The following is a 17348-nucleotide window of genomic DNA, read 5'->3' on the forward strand; positions in this document are numbered from 1 at the left end:
ATGGATCAAAGAAAATAACACATTTTTATTTCATTATTTTATTATACTCATTAAAATGTTTTGACAGTTTTACATGATCATGGCAGTTTCTGTTAAATATATAGTCCAGATTTTGAAAACACAGAGGTATGAGGTTGGCCAAACATTCATTTAATTAAAAGCTATTAAGGACTGGCACTGGCATGCACACTAATTTAGAGAAAAGGGGGAGTTTCTTGCCTCTGATGTAAGGGTTGGCACCAGGCTGAGGCCTCCTCTGGCCACCAGGGGGAGGCCTCGAGTCAGGCACACTAACCGTCAGGCTTGAGGCCCAACAGCTGCGCTAGATCTATATAAGCCCAGTGACCCAGTCGCTCAGTGCTGGGTATTTGCTAAAGTTTTGAGCCAAGCGCCTATCTGGTAAGTCTGGGTATTGAGGTCTGTGAGCCCTTGTGCTCCTCGGCTCTTCAAGGGTGCTTGTGTTTTTACACTCCTCCTCCTCCCTTCTCCAGTTTTCCCTCTCAAGTCTGTCTGTCTGTCTGTCTGTCTGTCTCTCTCTTAGTCACTAAACTTCTTCACAAACACTCCTTTCTGGTTTTGTATGGGAAGTCTTAGAATTTTATTTTCCATAGTGCATTGGGGCTGCCATTCTTCCCGTGGCGTTCTTTGTTTTTCCCTTTTTCTAGCAGGCGCTCATTCACCTCACAACAAAGTTGCCGGGGTTTGATTCCCCACCTTTTGAGTTTTTCCTTCTCTTATCCTTCTCTTATTTTACCTAACGGTTTTGCACATGGGCCCACCACGGTTTTGCACATGGGCCCACCCAGCGGAGGGTTGGTGGCGCTACCTATTGGACCTGGGTTTGAGCCCCATTACATCTGAGCACTTTGGCACATGACATTTAAATGTCACAGACCAGGTGATTCATATGTATTAACCATGTTAAATAAAATAATTTTTTTTTAAAAAGAACATTTTAAGATCATCAGTAAGGGATTAAAGTCTTTGGGTTTGAGTTTGGAAATGAATTTAGACACAGCATCAAATGTAATCTTGTAAAAATATGTGAAATGAACACTAAAATTAGAGGCACTGTTAATCCATAAAACACACAGAGACTTTTTAACTTCTTGAACCCACAGAGACATGGGTCTCTTTTCATTTAAACATTTAATCACAAATAAACATATTTTTTAGCTATATATAATTATTATAAATTAGCTACAATGTACAATTTCTGAGTAAACACAATTAACTAGGGTAATAAATTCTGATATGAAGACTTGGTTATATGTACTTATTCCTCTGTCCCTTTAATGACAGAATACACTCTGTATCCTTTTTATAAACAAATACTCATTGGTCTACATTTAGGATTTGATTTTTAAGGAGTGACAATACCAAAAGTTTGATTACTCACATAGGAACCTTATCTTTGTTATGCAAAGGGAAATGAGAAAAGAGTGAACGAAACACCCAGTACTAGAATGAAGATTTCCTGTGATATTAGTTGCATGGGTAAATCAAACAACACTATTCAAATGCCTGTTATATCCAAAGTTAAGTGGCTCTGCTGAAGCTACGGTGCCAACATGGCATGCCCATATGTGGAAACAGACTCCAGTCAAAACAAGAATTGGTATCTCTTTCTTACAGCAACTCCATGGACTTTTGCCATGCTGGTCTTGTCTTTATTTGCTCGGCTGTTAGGCTGTGTTCTGTTGGTCATGAGCATGATGGGTAATGGGTTAGTAATCACACTGGTGAAAAAAAAACATATGCTAAAGTGTCACACTGAGAGGCAAACAGAGACCAGGGTAAAGGTCAAAAAACAGTGCAAAACATCACTGTATCTCCCTGCTCAGTCAGAGGCCGATATTCTCAATTCTTTCAGAAAAGAAAGATTTTTACTTTAATAGACAACTGATCTTCAAGCAACACCTTCCAGAAGTATCCACTGAATATTTAATGTGGAGAAAACCATATAAAAGCAGCTTCCAACAGTTATCATTTGATCACTTCTGGTGAATCAGGTGTATGAACAGACTATGGTATCTGTTTTCTTTGGTTGGTTATCACAATCGAGATGGCCACTGACCTTGGCCTCAGTATACTGTTATTTACATACTAATTTTAGAACTGATTCTAAAATGTAATTCTGCCGTGGAATTTAAGCAATGTTTGACAAGCCTATATCTGTCACAAACTGCGTTATTTGTAACTCAGGTATGTACTTAAACTGAAGTGCTAAGTACTAAGTCTTCAGTTTACTCTTCAGCTTATAGTCAATGATTCCACATTTCCTCAAGTTAGAAAGTGCCTCTTACAGTATACTTAAAAATGCATTTTTATTAAGCACAGAATGCATTTAAGTAATTCAAAAAGATTCAATATGGCACACTCCACTCCTCGCCCAGCCTTGAGGAAACATACTCCCATTACCCTCAGCAGGTCAACATTTGACAAGCATCCTTGAGCCAAATAGATAGATGGTATCTCACCGCATCAGGAGGGGGCAGCAGTGAGTCAGAAGATCTTGAAGCGGTCTTTGAGGAGGGTGAGTGTAGGGGCCCTCCGCTTGCTCTGGGCCCTGGACGACTTGACTGTCACCACCTTGGCTGTGGTGGGCGTTGGGAGCTCCTTGTAGCAGGGCAGGAGAGGGGGAGCAGGCGAGAGGCTGACAGTGGACTTGTCCTCACTGATGTAGAGCGGCCGGACTGCGAGGCTCCTCTCTGCTTCACGCCGTGCCTCCCGCACGGCTTCATGAAACACGTGCTGCACAGATGGGAAGTCAAGGCAGGCCGACACCTCGAAAAACGTGCAGCCAAAACGCGCAGCCAGGGTCTCCCCATCTGTCTGGCTCACCTGTCTGAGAGAGACAGAGATTACTCCTGCGGAATTAGTTCTGCCGCCTGCAAAGCTAAATTCCTAAGAGCACATTTTACCAAAAAACTACAGTACAGTAAAGTAGAAATCTGGACAACTTATTTACATTACGTAACATTCTCCTAGTAACTTTCTTCTAATGGGTGAACTGTTCTCATGAGTTTATATTTAAAAAAACACACACAGGTACCTCTTTATGTTCACAGATAAATCTTTATAAATGATCAACCATGCAGAAAATGAAAGATTAAACATTTCTGCTGATAATCTACAAGTGGAAAAGATGGAATCTTGCACTCCATAAAATATACTTAAACTCCATAAGCTTTACTTATAAGGTTTACTAGTACAAAGTACCAGCTTTATCTTTTATGTAAATAATTACAGGTGCACATTTACTATGATCAAACCCAGGTGGGAGAAGCACATTTTGATGTGGATACCATTAGCATCACATGTTTTTGATGAGTGGAAGCATCTTGATTGGTCAGTCACATTGTATAAATATTTAAGCACTATTAATGTAAAGATTCAAAATTAGACTAGATATTAAAAATCTGAATGCTTGTCATAGTAAAATGCAGGTGTTTACTCTAATGTCCTTTCCATAAAAGTACAACCTTAGTACCTGTTTACTACTATATCATTTCTAGAGCATTTTTTCCATAAAAAGAAAATTCATTCACCCTTCATACATACATGTCCAAATTCTGCAATTTATCTTGACACAAACAATTTTCATATTGCTTACAAGGCAGATAGGCAGCAGAGGTAAACCTTTTTAAGATATTCCTATTGCATATATTATAGCTTAGTGTAGTGCATCTTCATATTTAGAATGACTGTTAAGCTCATCTACTAAATTATAAGGCAGGTGAACCTGTATCTTTCCATGTCCACTTTATTGCCCAGTAGAATGATGGGAGACTCTGGCTGCAGGCCTTTGGTATACGGCGTCACCATTTCCAGATACTGCTGGCAGATCTCAAAGCTGCATTTGTTATCGATGCTGTAGACGACAAGGAACGCACTGGCCCATGCCAGGTAGCGCTCACAGTTCACTGGTCCATCCTGATGGCAAACAAAATGAAACAGCAGCAGTTGCCACACGCTGCTTTTCTGTTTTTCCTACGCTACAATAACTACAATAGTTTAAAAAAAAAACTGTCTGGCAAAAACTCATTATCATTCATTAGCTAACTTCATGGCATAACGTGACTTCTGCAGATTTTAAATAAGAATTATATGGATTGAGAGAAAAGGTTCCAAATTCATTAATTCCAGAAAGACTTTTAAGTTGTTCATCTCTAGTGCTGACCTGTTAAAATCTCAAGGTGCCAAATGTTGATTCAGTGTATATTTTTCAAATAAAACTGGACACCATATTTCTGCAGGTCATTACCTGGTCCGCTGTGTCCATTACTCTGACTTGAACAGGCTGCTGGTCTACAATCTCCTCTGAGGAGTAGGTGTCTTCTATGAACAGAATGTACAAAGTGTTTTTTTCCATAGGCAGAGCTACAATCCCTTTATTAGTTGCACACTTTAATGTGTTGCATATTTGATTTTGAATGGATATAATAGCCATTTTACCCATAAGCCTATGCTGAATCACCCATAATGATGAAGTGAAAACAATTAAATTTTGTTAATTCACAATTAATTGAAAATTCATGAAGACTCAACAACTGATATGTCTTATTCACAAAAGTATTCAGCCCCCTTGATGTGGCATTCCAAACTGTGGTTAGGTGCAGCCTGTTTGCTTTAATTATCCTTTGGTTGTGTCTAGAATTCACACTGCACTGTCAGGATAAAATCGAAGCCATGATGTCCAAGGAACTATAGATCTCTACAACAAAGTTCTGGCAAGGCCTAGATCAGATACAAAGCCTAGATCAGATACAACATCTAATGCTTTGAATGTTCCCAGAACTACAGTGGGCTCAGTAATGGAAACTCAAATTCAGACTGGCGCACCCCTTTATCATTCAATAAGACAATGACCCAAAGACTTGGGGCGAGTCTCTGAATGTCCTTGAGTGGCCCAGCCAAAACCCAGACTTAGATGCTGTTGAACATCTGTGGAGAGAGCTAAAAATGGGAGTTGAAACACTCATCATTCAATCTGGCGAATCTTGAGAGGATCTGCCATGAAGACTAGGTAAACCGCCCAAAGACAGGTGTGCAAAGGCTATAGAGATGTATCCAACACTTGCAGCTATAATTGCTACCAGAGGAGCTTCTACAAAGTACTGAATATTTTTAATATTTTATGCATATACTGTATATAGGACTTTTTATACACAGTAAAAAGAGAGAAAGATTACACAGATAAATAAAACTATTGATTTAAATGGAAAAGATAAAATGAAAGCTTTAAATAACTAAAGGAAATGCTAAAAATGAAAATGATAAAAGTTCAAATGAAACATAAATCACGAGATAAAAGATAATAAGAATAAAAGAATAAAAAGAAATAAAAGTACACTATAATGCTGTAAATTAAAAGGAAAATAAAATGGAATGCCTAACAAAGGTCAGTAACTCATAAAATGGTTTGAACATAAATCTTTATCTTTTTAAATAAAAGGAATTGCAATTCATCTGTCATCCATATGGGTAATGATTTAACAGATTATGGTTTAGGCAAGATGACTGATATATTGTAACTCTTCCTTAGTAACTTATGAAGTTATAACTTTTACATATGAAGTGAAAGCCTTGAAGTATTGGTCTTGTCTTTCTGTCTCTGTTCATTCACAAAAAGACACTGACGCATTTGGATGTATTTGATGTAAGCGGTCTTATTTGTACTTACAGTCATAAACGATCAAAGAACAACACATTGGAAAAGTCTGGATACTTTACTTATGACTTTCACAAAAGAGTAAAAGCAGTTAAACTCACCGAGGTTAGGATCATATTCACTAATGAAACGCTTCGTGAGGAACTTCACAGTCAGAGCTACAAGGGACAGAAAAACCTCTTGTGATTGCTGTAAACTATATAACATAAGGTATATTATGGAAAATCCATTTCCCCAAAACATTCATATGAAATATGAACAGACAGTTTAGGTCCAAAAAAGCTTGTAAATTTAACATATTCCAGAAAAATGTCAATTTCTCCAGTCCAGTAGTGAGTGAGTAGTTTTTTTTAATGAAAACAGTCTTGAAGCCGTATCTAGACTCATAACGTAGGTAGTAAATGTCATAGGATGAACGACAAATTCAGTACTAAATACCGTGGCTTCAGAGTTGATCATAAATGTCATACCTGATTTTCCTGACCCAGTAGCGCCCAGAACTACGATGTTGCACTCCGCAGGCTCGTGCTCCGGAATCGTCACAATGTTGCAAGTTCTCGCTTTCCCGAACATGAGAGACATCGTGAGCAGCAAAGCGGCGATGCATCGGGAAAAGATTCGGTCCTGTACAAACGAGACAGCCTTCAGCTATCAGCTGCTCGTTCCTCTTACTTTCTTGCCTGGTTGATCTGCTTGGTGTTTTTGTTTGTTTGTTTGTTTTTTGTTTGTTTGTTTGTTGTTGTTGTTTTCAGCGTATGCTGAACAACACCTGGATGCTCCTATTTTTTTTTAATGGGCGACATTCCTGAATGATACACAATAAGCTGAAAAAGTGTGTTATTCCAAAGTGGAAATAAACTAACAGAAATAATAAACTACAAACAATACTATTCCACAGTAACCCATTTTATAAGTCACTCAGATTATAGATGGAGATGCTGTTTAAAAAGACCCAAAAGTTCGGATAGTGCCTAAACGTTCTCTCATGTTGGTGTGCGAATTCTAAAGATTACGTAGGCTATAACCTATGCTTGACGATCTGGAAACCGCGCCTCCAAAATAAACTGATCCCGGGCCAGTGCCTGCTTTATCCAAATAATCATGTGTCACTTACATTCCTCAAGAGAAAAATGAAACGTTTTCAGCCTGGTAGGAAAGCGGTCATCAGACCCGTCCAATCATATCCCAGTGGCCTATAGAAATGCTATTCTGTAATATGAAAGTAATAAATAATTTAGTGACAATTCCATACGTTTGCAGAACAAATTATTTTCTTTGCTGTTTGAGAAATTTTGCTTAATTTAGTAGCACTTATTATCATTTTGACACTTTCTGAGACCTTTATTATGTTTACATCTTTTAGGTGTCTTTTGCCACCGTTAAGTACAGATTTTAGTCTACAGCAGTTTCACAGAAACAAATCTCATTTCAATGTACAGAAGATGATAAATTGCTGTAATTTACAGCAGGTGCTGCTTCAGATCAGAATGACAGTTAAAAGAGGCTACCCAGCACATAACCCCAAAATCTCTCCCAGAAAATGCTTTTCCCTAAAATTAGGCCACTTGCTCAATCACATATTGCAAGGGGAGATATATAGCACCAGTCCAGATTTGTATTTTGAGCGAGCACATGGGAAGACATTTGGAGTGTGTCCCTGGCCTTCATGATATTCTCATCCCAAGCCAAATGCATGCCCTACAAAGTATCAGATTTACATTCTCTGCATGTCAAAAGGTAATAAGTCACGAGTGAAACGGCTGCACAGTAAAGTCCCAGCACCCTGCCTCTGCGTTCTACACACCTTATTTTAGCTCTCCCCAAGGCCACGCATTTCACTTCTAAGTTTAGCCAACTTTATTCCTGTAGCTGTTAAGGGAAACACAAACAGTGGATACTCCAGTCATTGCATTTGTCTGGTGCTGCTGCCGAGCAACCCAGCTCACCAAAGATTTCGTGTTTTGTTTTGCAGATTCATTTCGTGCCCTCCAAAGTTTAGATGAAAGTCACCGATAGCAGCTTGATGGAGCCCAGCAGCTGTGCCGGCTCAGGCAGTGAGGCTATGAAGCTGGTCGATCAGGCTCGTGCCTCTGCAAATACTGTATTAAGAGTACTGCTGGATGGGAGCATTTTCGAAGTGGACAAAGCGCTCCTGGAAGACAACTGTGAATACTTCCAGGCACTTTTCCAATCAGGAATGAGGGAATGCCAGCAGGAGGAGATCTGCCTGCAGGTTGTGAGTGCTCATGGCTTTCTGGTGGCACTTCGGGTGATCCACGGCGAAAGACCCATCCTCAACGACGACGAAATTGTCAAAGCTGTGGAATGTGCCGCCTTCCTTCAGGTGAAGCCTCTCATCAAACATCTCATAAACATCATCAATTCTGATAACTGCTTCCTCATGTACCACTCAGCTGCCACTTACGGCTTATGGCAACTTTTTAAAAGCACCGCTTTGTTCATTCGTGACATGCACCAAGACCTAAAAGAGGACATGAGGTGCTTGCCAGAGGAGCTGATTAATTATGTTGAGTCTCTAATTCCTAGTACATATGTTATTGTTGGCACCCACTCTCCTACCATTGAGCTGCTTCAGGACTTCATGAGGACGGTATGTTATCTTGACGAGGATGAAAAAGATTGGAAAGTCCTTACTCACTTACCACTCACTGCTAGTACAACCATGGCTGGGGTTACAGTCCTAAATAATAAGATCTATATTGTTGGTGGAGTGTACGACATTAACAATAAAATTGTAGACTCTGGTTACTGCTACGATGCGACCTCTGATACCTGGAGCACATTTTCCAACCCACAACAGCCTCGTTATAACTGTACACTGGTGGGACATGAAGGTTCCCTCTATGCACTTGGTGGAGAGTATGAAAGAATTACTATGTCATCTGTAGAAAAGTACAATGTCTCCACAGATACATGGAGTTTTGCTGCCAATCTCCCAAGACCTGCTTCTGCAGTAGCATGCACCAAGTGCATGGATAGGATCTTCATCTGCCTCTGGAAACCTAAAGATGCTACAGAGATCTATGAATACCTACCAGAGAGTGATGAGTGGATTCATGTCACTACACTCATAAGGCATCAAAGTTATGGACATTGTATGGTGGCTCACAGGGACAAGTTGTATGTGATGAGGAATGGCCCAAGTGATGACTTTTTGAGATGCATGATGGACTGTTATAATCTGACCACAGGCCAGTGGACAGCCATGCAGGGCCAGTATGAGAACAGCAAAGGAGCTTTGTTCACGGCAGTGGTGAGAGGTGATTCCGTGTTCACTGTGAACCGCAGAGCGACAGTTGAGTATTCCATTGAGGACAACAAATGGAAGACAAAAAAAGAGATGACAGGATTTCCGAGAATTGGCTCCAAGTGGGCTTTCCTCCTGAGATTGCCCAAGAAAAGCAAAGAACCTCTGGGAAAGCCAGATTTGACTAAAGGCCAAAATTCTGAAGTGCCCTCTGACCTTCCTACAAGTTCTTCTGTATGCTATTAATGCTATTATTGGCTATAGCATAGCCGTTTGATCATCGTTGCCTATTTGTGGCAATAAAACACTTCTTCCCTTTTCCTACTCTCTTTATATAAAATGTCTAAAACTGAATTAGAATTGTCAAAAAGGAAAAAAACACACATTTTTCCCATCTACTGTCAACTTTCCCATGTGTATTGTACTGTGACTTTTGCAGCACACATCATCTGTATTTAAATTGAATTTGTTGTTATTTTATCATCCCAATAAAAAGGTAAAATTAACTATATGCCTTTAGAACCAATTAGAGGAAAATGTAACAGATTAATTAAAATAAAATTTAAACGTGCACTGTAAAGGTTTTTTTGGACATGAAGGCTGTGATTTCATTGCTAAAAAAAGACATACTGTATCTCAAGAGCAGAATTTCCCCCATATATCTACACAAAGAAGAAAACAAATGATTGTGAAAGCAAATGGCTTCTTGTCACATTATAGACAATCTCTAAATAACTCACAGAGACATTCATTCTTGCTTTGTAACTGCTGAAGAGAGTTTAGACATTACATTGTTAATATGAGGACATAACTAATCAGGCCACAAGAGAATCTCTTTCTGCTTAGCCATCATATACTGACAGTCTATCAACAGTATGTTTTCCAAGTCTGTTTTCCCTAAAACTATTGATTTAAACATTCTTTAAGATAAAACCCATATAAAAGCTTGGAAAACATCACAAAAAAAACTTTAGAAATAAGGGCTACTGAACTTGCTGACAGCAGATCTCTAAAGCAAATCTGCTCTGGTGGCAGAAAACAAGAACATAGTGAGCACTGTTTAGATTTTCTCTCTCATTATTGTATATTTTAAATACACTTAGAAGAAGCAAAAAGGGGAAATGAAAACTAAATGTGAATTGATAGTATAACAACCATATTAAATATCATGTAAGCTGTATAAAGTTACATTAATCTAGAGTGATATTTGTATTCCAAAAGTCATTCAAAACAAAGGGAACACCTTTTATATCTGTACATTATACAAGCTGCGTTCATATTTTCATGGAAAGCTGTCCCATCCAAGCCAGAGTTCAAAGTGATAATTCAGTGTACTTTGTGTACAAAGTTTGGTAGATGTGGTCAGATGATGCACGTCATGAGCTCCTCCAGGGCATGCGCACAAGCAGCACCTCTTTGAACGGGATTCAAAAATGCTTCACTGTCAAGGTTTAGTGGTAAAGAAGTCATTTTTGATGGTTAGCTTAGATCCTTTGCATACAATAATGAAAAAGAAAAGATCATAACAGTATAGCTGATGTAGCATGGTTTTTAACAGTGAGAAGAGATCTACCACCTTTTGATACTGGACTTTCAGTTACCTTCTCCTCACAGTTCTTAAATATCTCCAGAGTTTTATCATAGCCCTGTTCACACCTGTCGGTTGCATGCTACCAGATAGCTCAGGATCCACAGGAGAACATTGGTATGTCTGGGTATATCGCATCATTGCTATTCTGAACCCTTATACAGCACTTTAATATCTGAAAAGCCTTAGCCTGTAAACTGGTGATTTTGTAGATAACCATTGTGTTCAGAAAGCTTTTATCATATGCATAAATACAGACAACTTTAATCACCAAAATTATTCGCGCTGTTGATCTGGCTGCAGACCACTGGCTGAAACAGAAATCCCAAACACAGTTTCCTTGAGTTCATTTGGCACTGATGTCCACTGTACCAAAGGGGAGAAGTCTCACAGATAAACTTGAATGCTTTGAGTTCTACTTAAAGTCATCTGCGCATTTCATTTGGTTATGACACATAGGATCATAGGGTCATAGGGCAATGAAAGTTTAAGATTCACGAGATTGTTCTGCTTGATTCTGATCAATTCTGAATCTGTTTAATTGTCAGAGTCATTGTTTTGATACTGGCAGTCTGTCTTCTAAGGGCTTTCAGTATATTTCACCTTTCAACTTTTTTGCGTTTTGTTTTCCTAAGCCAAAGAAATATTGTTTTAACCTTACTGCCTTCTTTCATGGCATTTCAATAACTGCAAATAAGCACAAAAAAATAGATTTTTACTCGACCCACTTTTAACTGTTTTTGCCCATTACTCACCCCAACTCTAGTGTGATGCTGAGAACCAGTTAATAAATAGCAGGTTGTGGAAACTTTGGGGGGATATGGTGTCTATTTTTAATGGGTTATTTTTTCCTTGCCATCATGACTAGAAACAGATTAAATTAGCTAGAACCAGATGTTTTATCCTTACAGAGGAGTCTCGTTGAAATAGAGTGTGCCAGAAAGGCAAGTACATTAAAAAAAACAACAACAAACAAACAAACAAAAAAATGGCAACGGTAGCTAACATTACATAACTTGTGTCCTCACTGCAGAAAAATGCATTACATTATGTATTATTAATATATTCAATTCTACATTATATATCATGTATTATAGCGAGGATTTATTCATCAGCGTTATCAGACACAGGCTTTCATACTCCCCTGTACGGTGTCACTTCAAGGCCAAGCACAGGTAGCTCGTAAAGGTCAAAAGGTGACAAGGTAATGAACCTCTGTCGAAGCTTTAACTTGGGTACACAATTTCTAAATGCTTTAATAATTAAAATGTATAACATTTTATTTGAAATGAGTGATAATTTTTTTAAACTGATAGTTAACTTTACTCTTCAAAGACATAAATAGAACAACTAGTGGGAAAGGTCAATACACAGGAAAAAAAAAAAGTTCGCAGAGGCATTCTGGGTAATGTTAAACAAAATCGCTTTGCAAAATGATAAACTTTCAGCTGGACCAAGAAAGGCTGTGTATTTCTCTCTGCAAATCCAATGTCTGCTTACACTGCACAAGTAATTTAGTGGGTAGCTCTGCAAACATCATCTACCACTGTCCATGTCTGAAGGACAGGCAAAAGAGACTCCTCACTGTATCTAACGTTCCATTCAGAGCCATGTCTGTGTACAGCATCAGCCATTCCCATTCACAGACATGCTCTGGGCATCGCTGACGGGTCTTCTGCAGGGTAACGATGGCTGTGCGTAGTGGCTAGCCCTGCTTGGGCACGGTTTTCTGCAGCTGCCATTCTTCAGGATTGAGAGCCGAGAGCAGCTCCGCAGAGGAGTCGCAGGGTGTGGCGTGGGAACCAAGGAGCTGCAAGGGCAGGAAGGGCAGGCCTGGAGACTGGGAGGGGAGGGGAGGGGAGGAGGGGAACAGTAACAACAATTCCTGTAGACGTCAGTGTCAGCCAGAGAGAAGAGTAGAGGAAACACTGCAATGCTGCTTAGTAATTCACTATAGAATAAGTGCATGGATGGAAACAGGCTGTTAGAATGGTGCTTTGCATAAATGAAAACAGTTTGAACATGATGTGTTAAACCACTCACTTTCATTTACTGAGAGGAGTTGAAACTTCAATGAGAAAGAGCAGGATGCATTTGTATAATCTCATACTGACCAGCATTGTTAATTATTTAAGATGACACTTTTATCCAAAGTGACTTACAATTATGACTGAGTACAATTTGAGCAATTGAGGGTCAAGGCTCTTGCTCAGAGCCAGGAAGTGGCAGCAGTAAGGCTTGAACCAGCAACCTTCTGATTATGAGCCAAGTACCTTAACCACTGAGCACTTGCAGTCCTTTAGCCTATAGCCTTTGGAGACATAGGTGCAGATGTGAGAGGTGCAGCTAATCTGCGAGTACTAAAGGTCTGTGGGCGTGGACTGGTGTCAGTGGGGGACTTTTATTTTATATGTTTGCTTCTGAGTAGTATATGCTGTTGGTGCTCGTCATTGGTCATATGGTTACCATGGGTTTTACTGTTACTTTTCAATTTCTTTATGTATTAAAGAAAATATATATTGCTGGTGTGAGACACGCAGTGCACTGTATATGAGACATAACATGAATGTGGCGTCACAGACATGGCCAGTTGACAGTGTTAGTTTAGACAATCGCCTCACTGTTGACCTTGAAACTTATCATTGCTGAGAAAGACATTTACCAGGCCATTCCATATGCTAACCCAAACAAACTTGCTGCAGCTTGGGAGAATGCCAGGAAAAGACTTTACACAGGCTAATATTAGCCAGTTCATCTTTAGTGACATTTGAGAAATGTGGTCTGATAAAGAAATAAAAATTGCAGGCAATGTCAACTGAATTAATAACACTGGTCGCTCAAAGAATGATTTCACAAAGAGCTGAAATGACATCAATCCTATTAACCACTAAAGGTCTACATGTTAACCACAACAATAAATACATTTAAAGTAGCTTTGGAACAATTACTTTTCTGCCTCTGATTAAACCACCTATAGTGCTGTTAGTGCTATAGTTACTGTTCACATTTAGTTGTTAACTGTTGAACTGACAGTGAGTTTATATTAATATTGAGTGAATTAATATTAATTATTTACATTGCTGATATGTGCAACTGTAAAACAAAATTCAACATGCAGATTTCTAGGAGGTACAGCCATAAAAACAGTATAAAATGACATCATAATTTGATATTAAATAAACAAAAACATGAAAAATGTAAGTTATTTAAAGGTGTGTTTTTCTTACCTGTGGTGTGGGTGTGGTATGTCTGAAGGTGGAGGGGTGTTCCGACAGGCTAACTGGATACTCATGGAATGTGCCACTGTCATTAGCTGTATCCTGGATTTTTCGAAAGTTACTTGAGAGCTCAGACTGCCAGATGGTTGTCCGCTGCAAGGTGAGAGGTCGCAGGTGAGGAATTTTGAACAGCATTGAGAGCACAAATCTTTCATGCCCAGGCTGTGTCTTGTTAATCCCAAATTTCTCCATTTTGCTCCTTGATATTCTGTGGCAGAAGTTTCCCCATTATCAGAATAGCTGTTGGAAATGGTGAACTTCACACAATCGATCATGGCCTGGTAATGCGTCTCGTTCAGACTTCAGCTGCATGGACAAGGAACGGACTCCCAGAAACTGTTGCTCCAGCCAGTAGCTGTGCTGCTCTCCTGAGGACTACTGAACATCATCCAATATGGAGGACAAGTTGCTGCCACCTCTGAGGGTGAATGGGGTATGCAAAGCCCACTGGAGTAACTACCCTGCAGACCCTGTACACCAATGAGGACCCTGTTCTCCAAGCTAAACACAATGTCAAAGCAAGAGACTAAGACTTAGATGTGCATTCTGCATAAGCTTTACATATCTGATAGCGCTAATTAAGATTTGTATCATGTGATGGACACCGTCACTTAGGAAGGTTAAATGAGTGCTCTGGCTAGTATGGCAGGGAACTGGCTCTTTGGTGCAGTGGTCAGAGATCATGTTTATCTCCTGTAAGTCCTGGGTATGGTGGCCGCCTTTAGCCTTTATTACATCTTAGACAGACACAGTATAAATTAACTGATTAACCTAATTTAAAAAAAATTGGCCCACCTATTTCAACACCTAACTGGCATCTTGGGTTTTAGGCACATAATATACCGCTAGCATTTGAGTGGAGCAAAATACCTACAATATTTTGTTAAGAATCCAGTGTTTGAAATGATAAATGGAGTGTTTTATGAACCTTCCTTGTTTCCTGTGTGAATTTTCTGTCAACGTGCCAATGCATATAGCAAAGCATTTATCTGAAAAATGCAGTTTTGTTTTCATCACTATTATAGATCAAAGAGCTCACTTAACATTCAACACAAGCCCAAACATTATGCAACAAATCTCAGCCCATTCATTCCACTTGAATATAAGCAGGTACAAAATGTTGGTTCTGGATGGACAAAAGAAAATAAATGTGAACTGAAGGCTGTGCAGTGCTGCTCATTCCCATAAAAGGACCTCATGAGTTCATTTCTGATCAGATAACAATCACTGCCACTAGCCCCCCACTCAAATTAACAGCAAGGTTTTTCTCCTTTAAAAGCCCTTACTCTGAATAACATAATCTTATGAACTCAGAGTGCGATTGACACCAAGTGAATAGACCCACAGTACAATCTAGTGTCAACAATGATCATCAGCCAACAGACTTTTTATGGAGAAAGTCTCATGTTCTGATATTAAGTTAAACCTCATGTTTTGGAGTAATTACTTTGCAGCAACTGTATATAACAGCACCTTGGCAACCATGTTAAAGGTAAACCTCTGATAATATCACATTGACCGCACATGGGCAGAGCAGAGATCACAAAATGCTGGCAGAGTAACTGCACGTTGCATAAGAAGGATGACTGAGATGGAGATACCCTTATACAGATGAGTGATCCATCTGTTTTCCTGTAATGCTGTTGTTCTTAATGATAATTACATTAGGGGAGCAAACTGTCAGAGCCAGCAGATGTTCTAATTCAATTACAGCGAGCCTACACTGAGGTCAGAGCTACTTTGGATGTTGAGGTAAAATATCTCAGAACCTCTGAAAACAGTCCAAGAACAACGTCCTTTGAGGAATCACCATTTCAACGTTGGGGTGACAAACTAATTTACTGTAGGAGACTCTATTCCATCCCCACGTAATCCAAACTTTATTGTGCTTTGTACAAATGCCTGCAAAATGCTGAAAGTATAAATGTAGAGTGCAAAAACAGACCAAAAATATCTGATATCAGTCTGTCAGGGCAAATCTAATACACTATCTCAACTGAGGGGTGACATGTTGGACAACCAAGAGTCATGAGTGTTGTGATTTCTCCAAGCTCTGTATCCTGGAGGATCTTCTTTGACCTCGTCTTGAGATCCCAGTGGAATATTCAGGGGCAGTCATCCAGATAAGCCATTGTCTCACTGGATAAACAACAATCTACAGACCATCTAAACTGAGATAAGTCTGACAGTGAAACTTGGATTGTTAAATTTGAAATCTGCAGTGTGTTGACAGAAGAACTGGGAGTTGTTGCCCTTTCTTCCAGATCTGGAATACGTTTTGGAGATAGTTTGGCCCTGTCATAAGAGATCTGGATTGCGGAGGCTGTTTGGAGAACAGTATACAAATGGCAGAATCTGTGTGGGGAGTGATTAGGCCAATAATCTCTCAGAGTTGACCTAGTGGAATAGACGGCAGTGTGCCGCCAGCCATCAGGCATCGTCACAAAGCCCATGGAAAAGTGCCAGGAGATCCACTCATCCCAGACTGCCTGTTATGCTGCCTCAAAAGCACCCAAAGCAGATGGTGCTAGACTTTTAATACCAAGCATGGATCTTAGTTGCCAGATGTTCAGTAAGGTCTTAAGTTGTTTTCCTCCTTGGGAAGGCTGGATCAGTGGGACCTTCAAGAAGTCAGATGGTGTGCAGCTCTTCATCTATAAGGGAGGTTTTTACATCCAAGTCATACTGACGCAGTGTGGTCCAAATGTCAAGGCCTGTCTGTGACATGCAGTTATAAGAAATCTCATCATATGGAAGATAACCCAGGATGTGGTGGATCTTTCAGTATGCAACCAGACTGTTACAAGGCTATTGCAACTACAGCTAAGCTTAACTATACCAATAATGTATTCTGTTCTGACTCTACGTTTAACTGACATTCTGACAAAGTCTTACTTCCAACTGAGATTGTAAATTGTTTGTAAATGTTTGAAATCAGGCTCAAATATTTATTCCTAAAGTAACACAACATTCTTATTCTACATTAAGGGTGTCATCATCATATAAACGCTATTATACAAATTTAGGTACCCAACTTCAGGCCACAATTCAATCATTTTAATATGCACTGTCTAGACAGAAATAACACCTGGTTTACTATATTTACGGACAAAACTTGTCAAACTTTATAACTTCCTGGAGGTATGCTGAAACTTCACATTTTAAACAAAAAGCCCTCTATGCTTACACCAAGCCTTACATAAAAAACTTTGTACATCTCAGCCAATCAGTGCCCTCCATGAATGTCTGCATCACTCATAATTAAATGGGAAAGTGCAGGCTTTGAAGATGTACTTTGGCACAATGTAGCAGTCAGACCATTACTTGGAAATATTACACAACCCCCCCCAGGAAAATGTGCATCACTGACCCTTGTTTTCCGTGCTTCCAAGCATGTGTGGTCTCAGAACTGTGGAATATGTGGTTACTAGCACTGTGTGGGAATTAGGACAGGCAGGTATTACACCACTAATCCACTGACCTAACACCACATCAGCCGTCTACTATAACACCATAAGACCTTATATTAACAGACCCTTA

At 39.5% G+C, this 17348-nt stretch overlaps 2 protein-coding genes across 3 annotated transcripts; one reads left to right on the plus strand and one right to left on the minus strand.

Moving 5' to 3' along the window:
- Positions 1-475: 475 nt before the first annotated feature.
- rasl12 (RAS-like, family 12) lies at positions 476-6670 on the minus strand. 2 transcript variants are annotated; one of them, XM_027004494.2, is made up of 7 exons: positions 6145-6670; positions 5776-5832; positions 4268-4341; positions 3746-3936; positions 2845-2848; positions 2481-2754; positions 476-1697 (listed from the first exon to the last, which is right to left on the minus strand). In XM_027004494.2, exons 1-6 carry the CDS (start codon positions 6254-6256, stop codon positions 2506-2508), a joined length of 687 nt encoding a protein of 228 aa, XP_026860295.2. In that variant the 5' UTR covers positions 6257-6670; the 3' UTR covers positions 476-1697; positions 2481-2505. The 2 variants fall into 2 exon arrangements, with proteins under 2 accessions (XP_026860295.2, XP_026860294.2); XM_027004493.2 differs by having other exon boundaries at positions 2481-2848.
- Positions 6671-7589: 919 nt separating this feature from the next.
- kbtbd13 (kelch repeat and BTB (POZ) domain containing 13) lies at positions 7590-9448 on the plus strand. Its single transcript, XM_027004498.2, has one exon. It carries the CDS (start codon positions 7674-7676, stop codon positions 9186-9188), a length of 1515 nt encoding a protein of 504 aa, XP_026860299.1. The 5' UTR covers positions 7590-7673; the 3' UTR covers positions 9189-9448.
- The last annotated feature ends 7900 nt before the right edge of the window (positions 9449-17348 follow it).

The sequence above is a fragment of the Electrophorus electricus genome, chromosome 1 (assembly GCF_013358815.1).
Source record: "Electrophorus electricus isolate fEleEle1 chromosome 1, fEleEle1.pri, whole genome shotgun sequence".
NCBI classification, from domain to species: Eukaryota; Metazoa; Chordata; class Actinopteri; order Gymnotiformes; family Gymnotidae; genus Electrophorus; species Electrophorus electricus.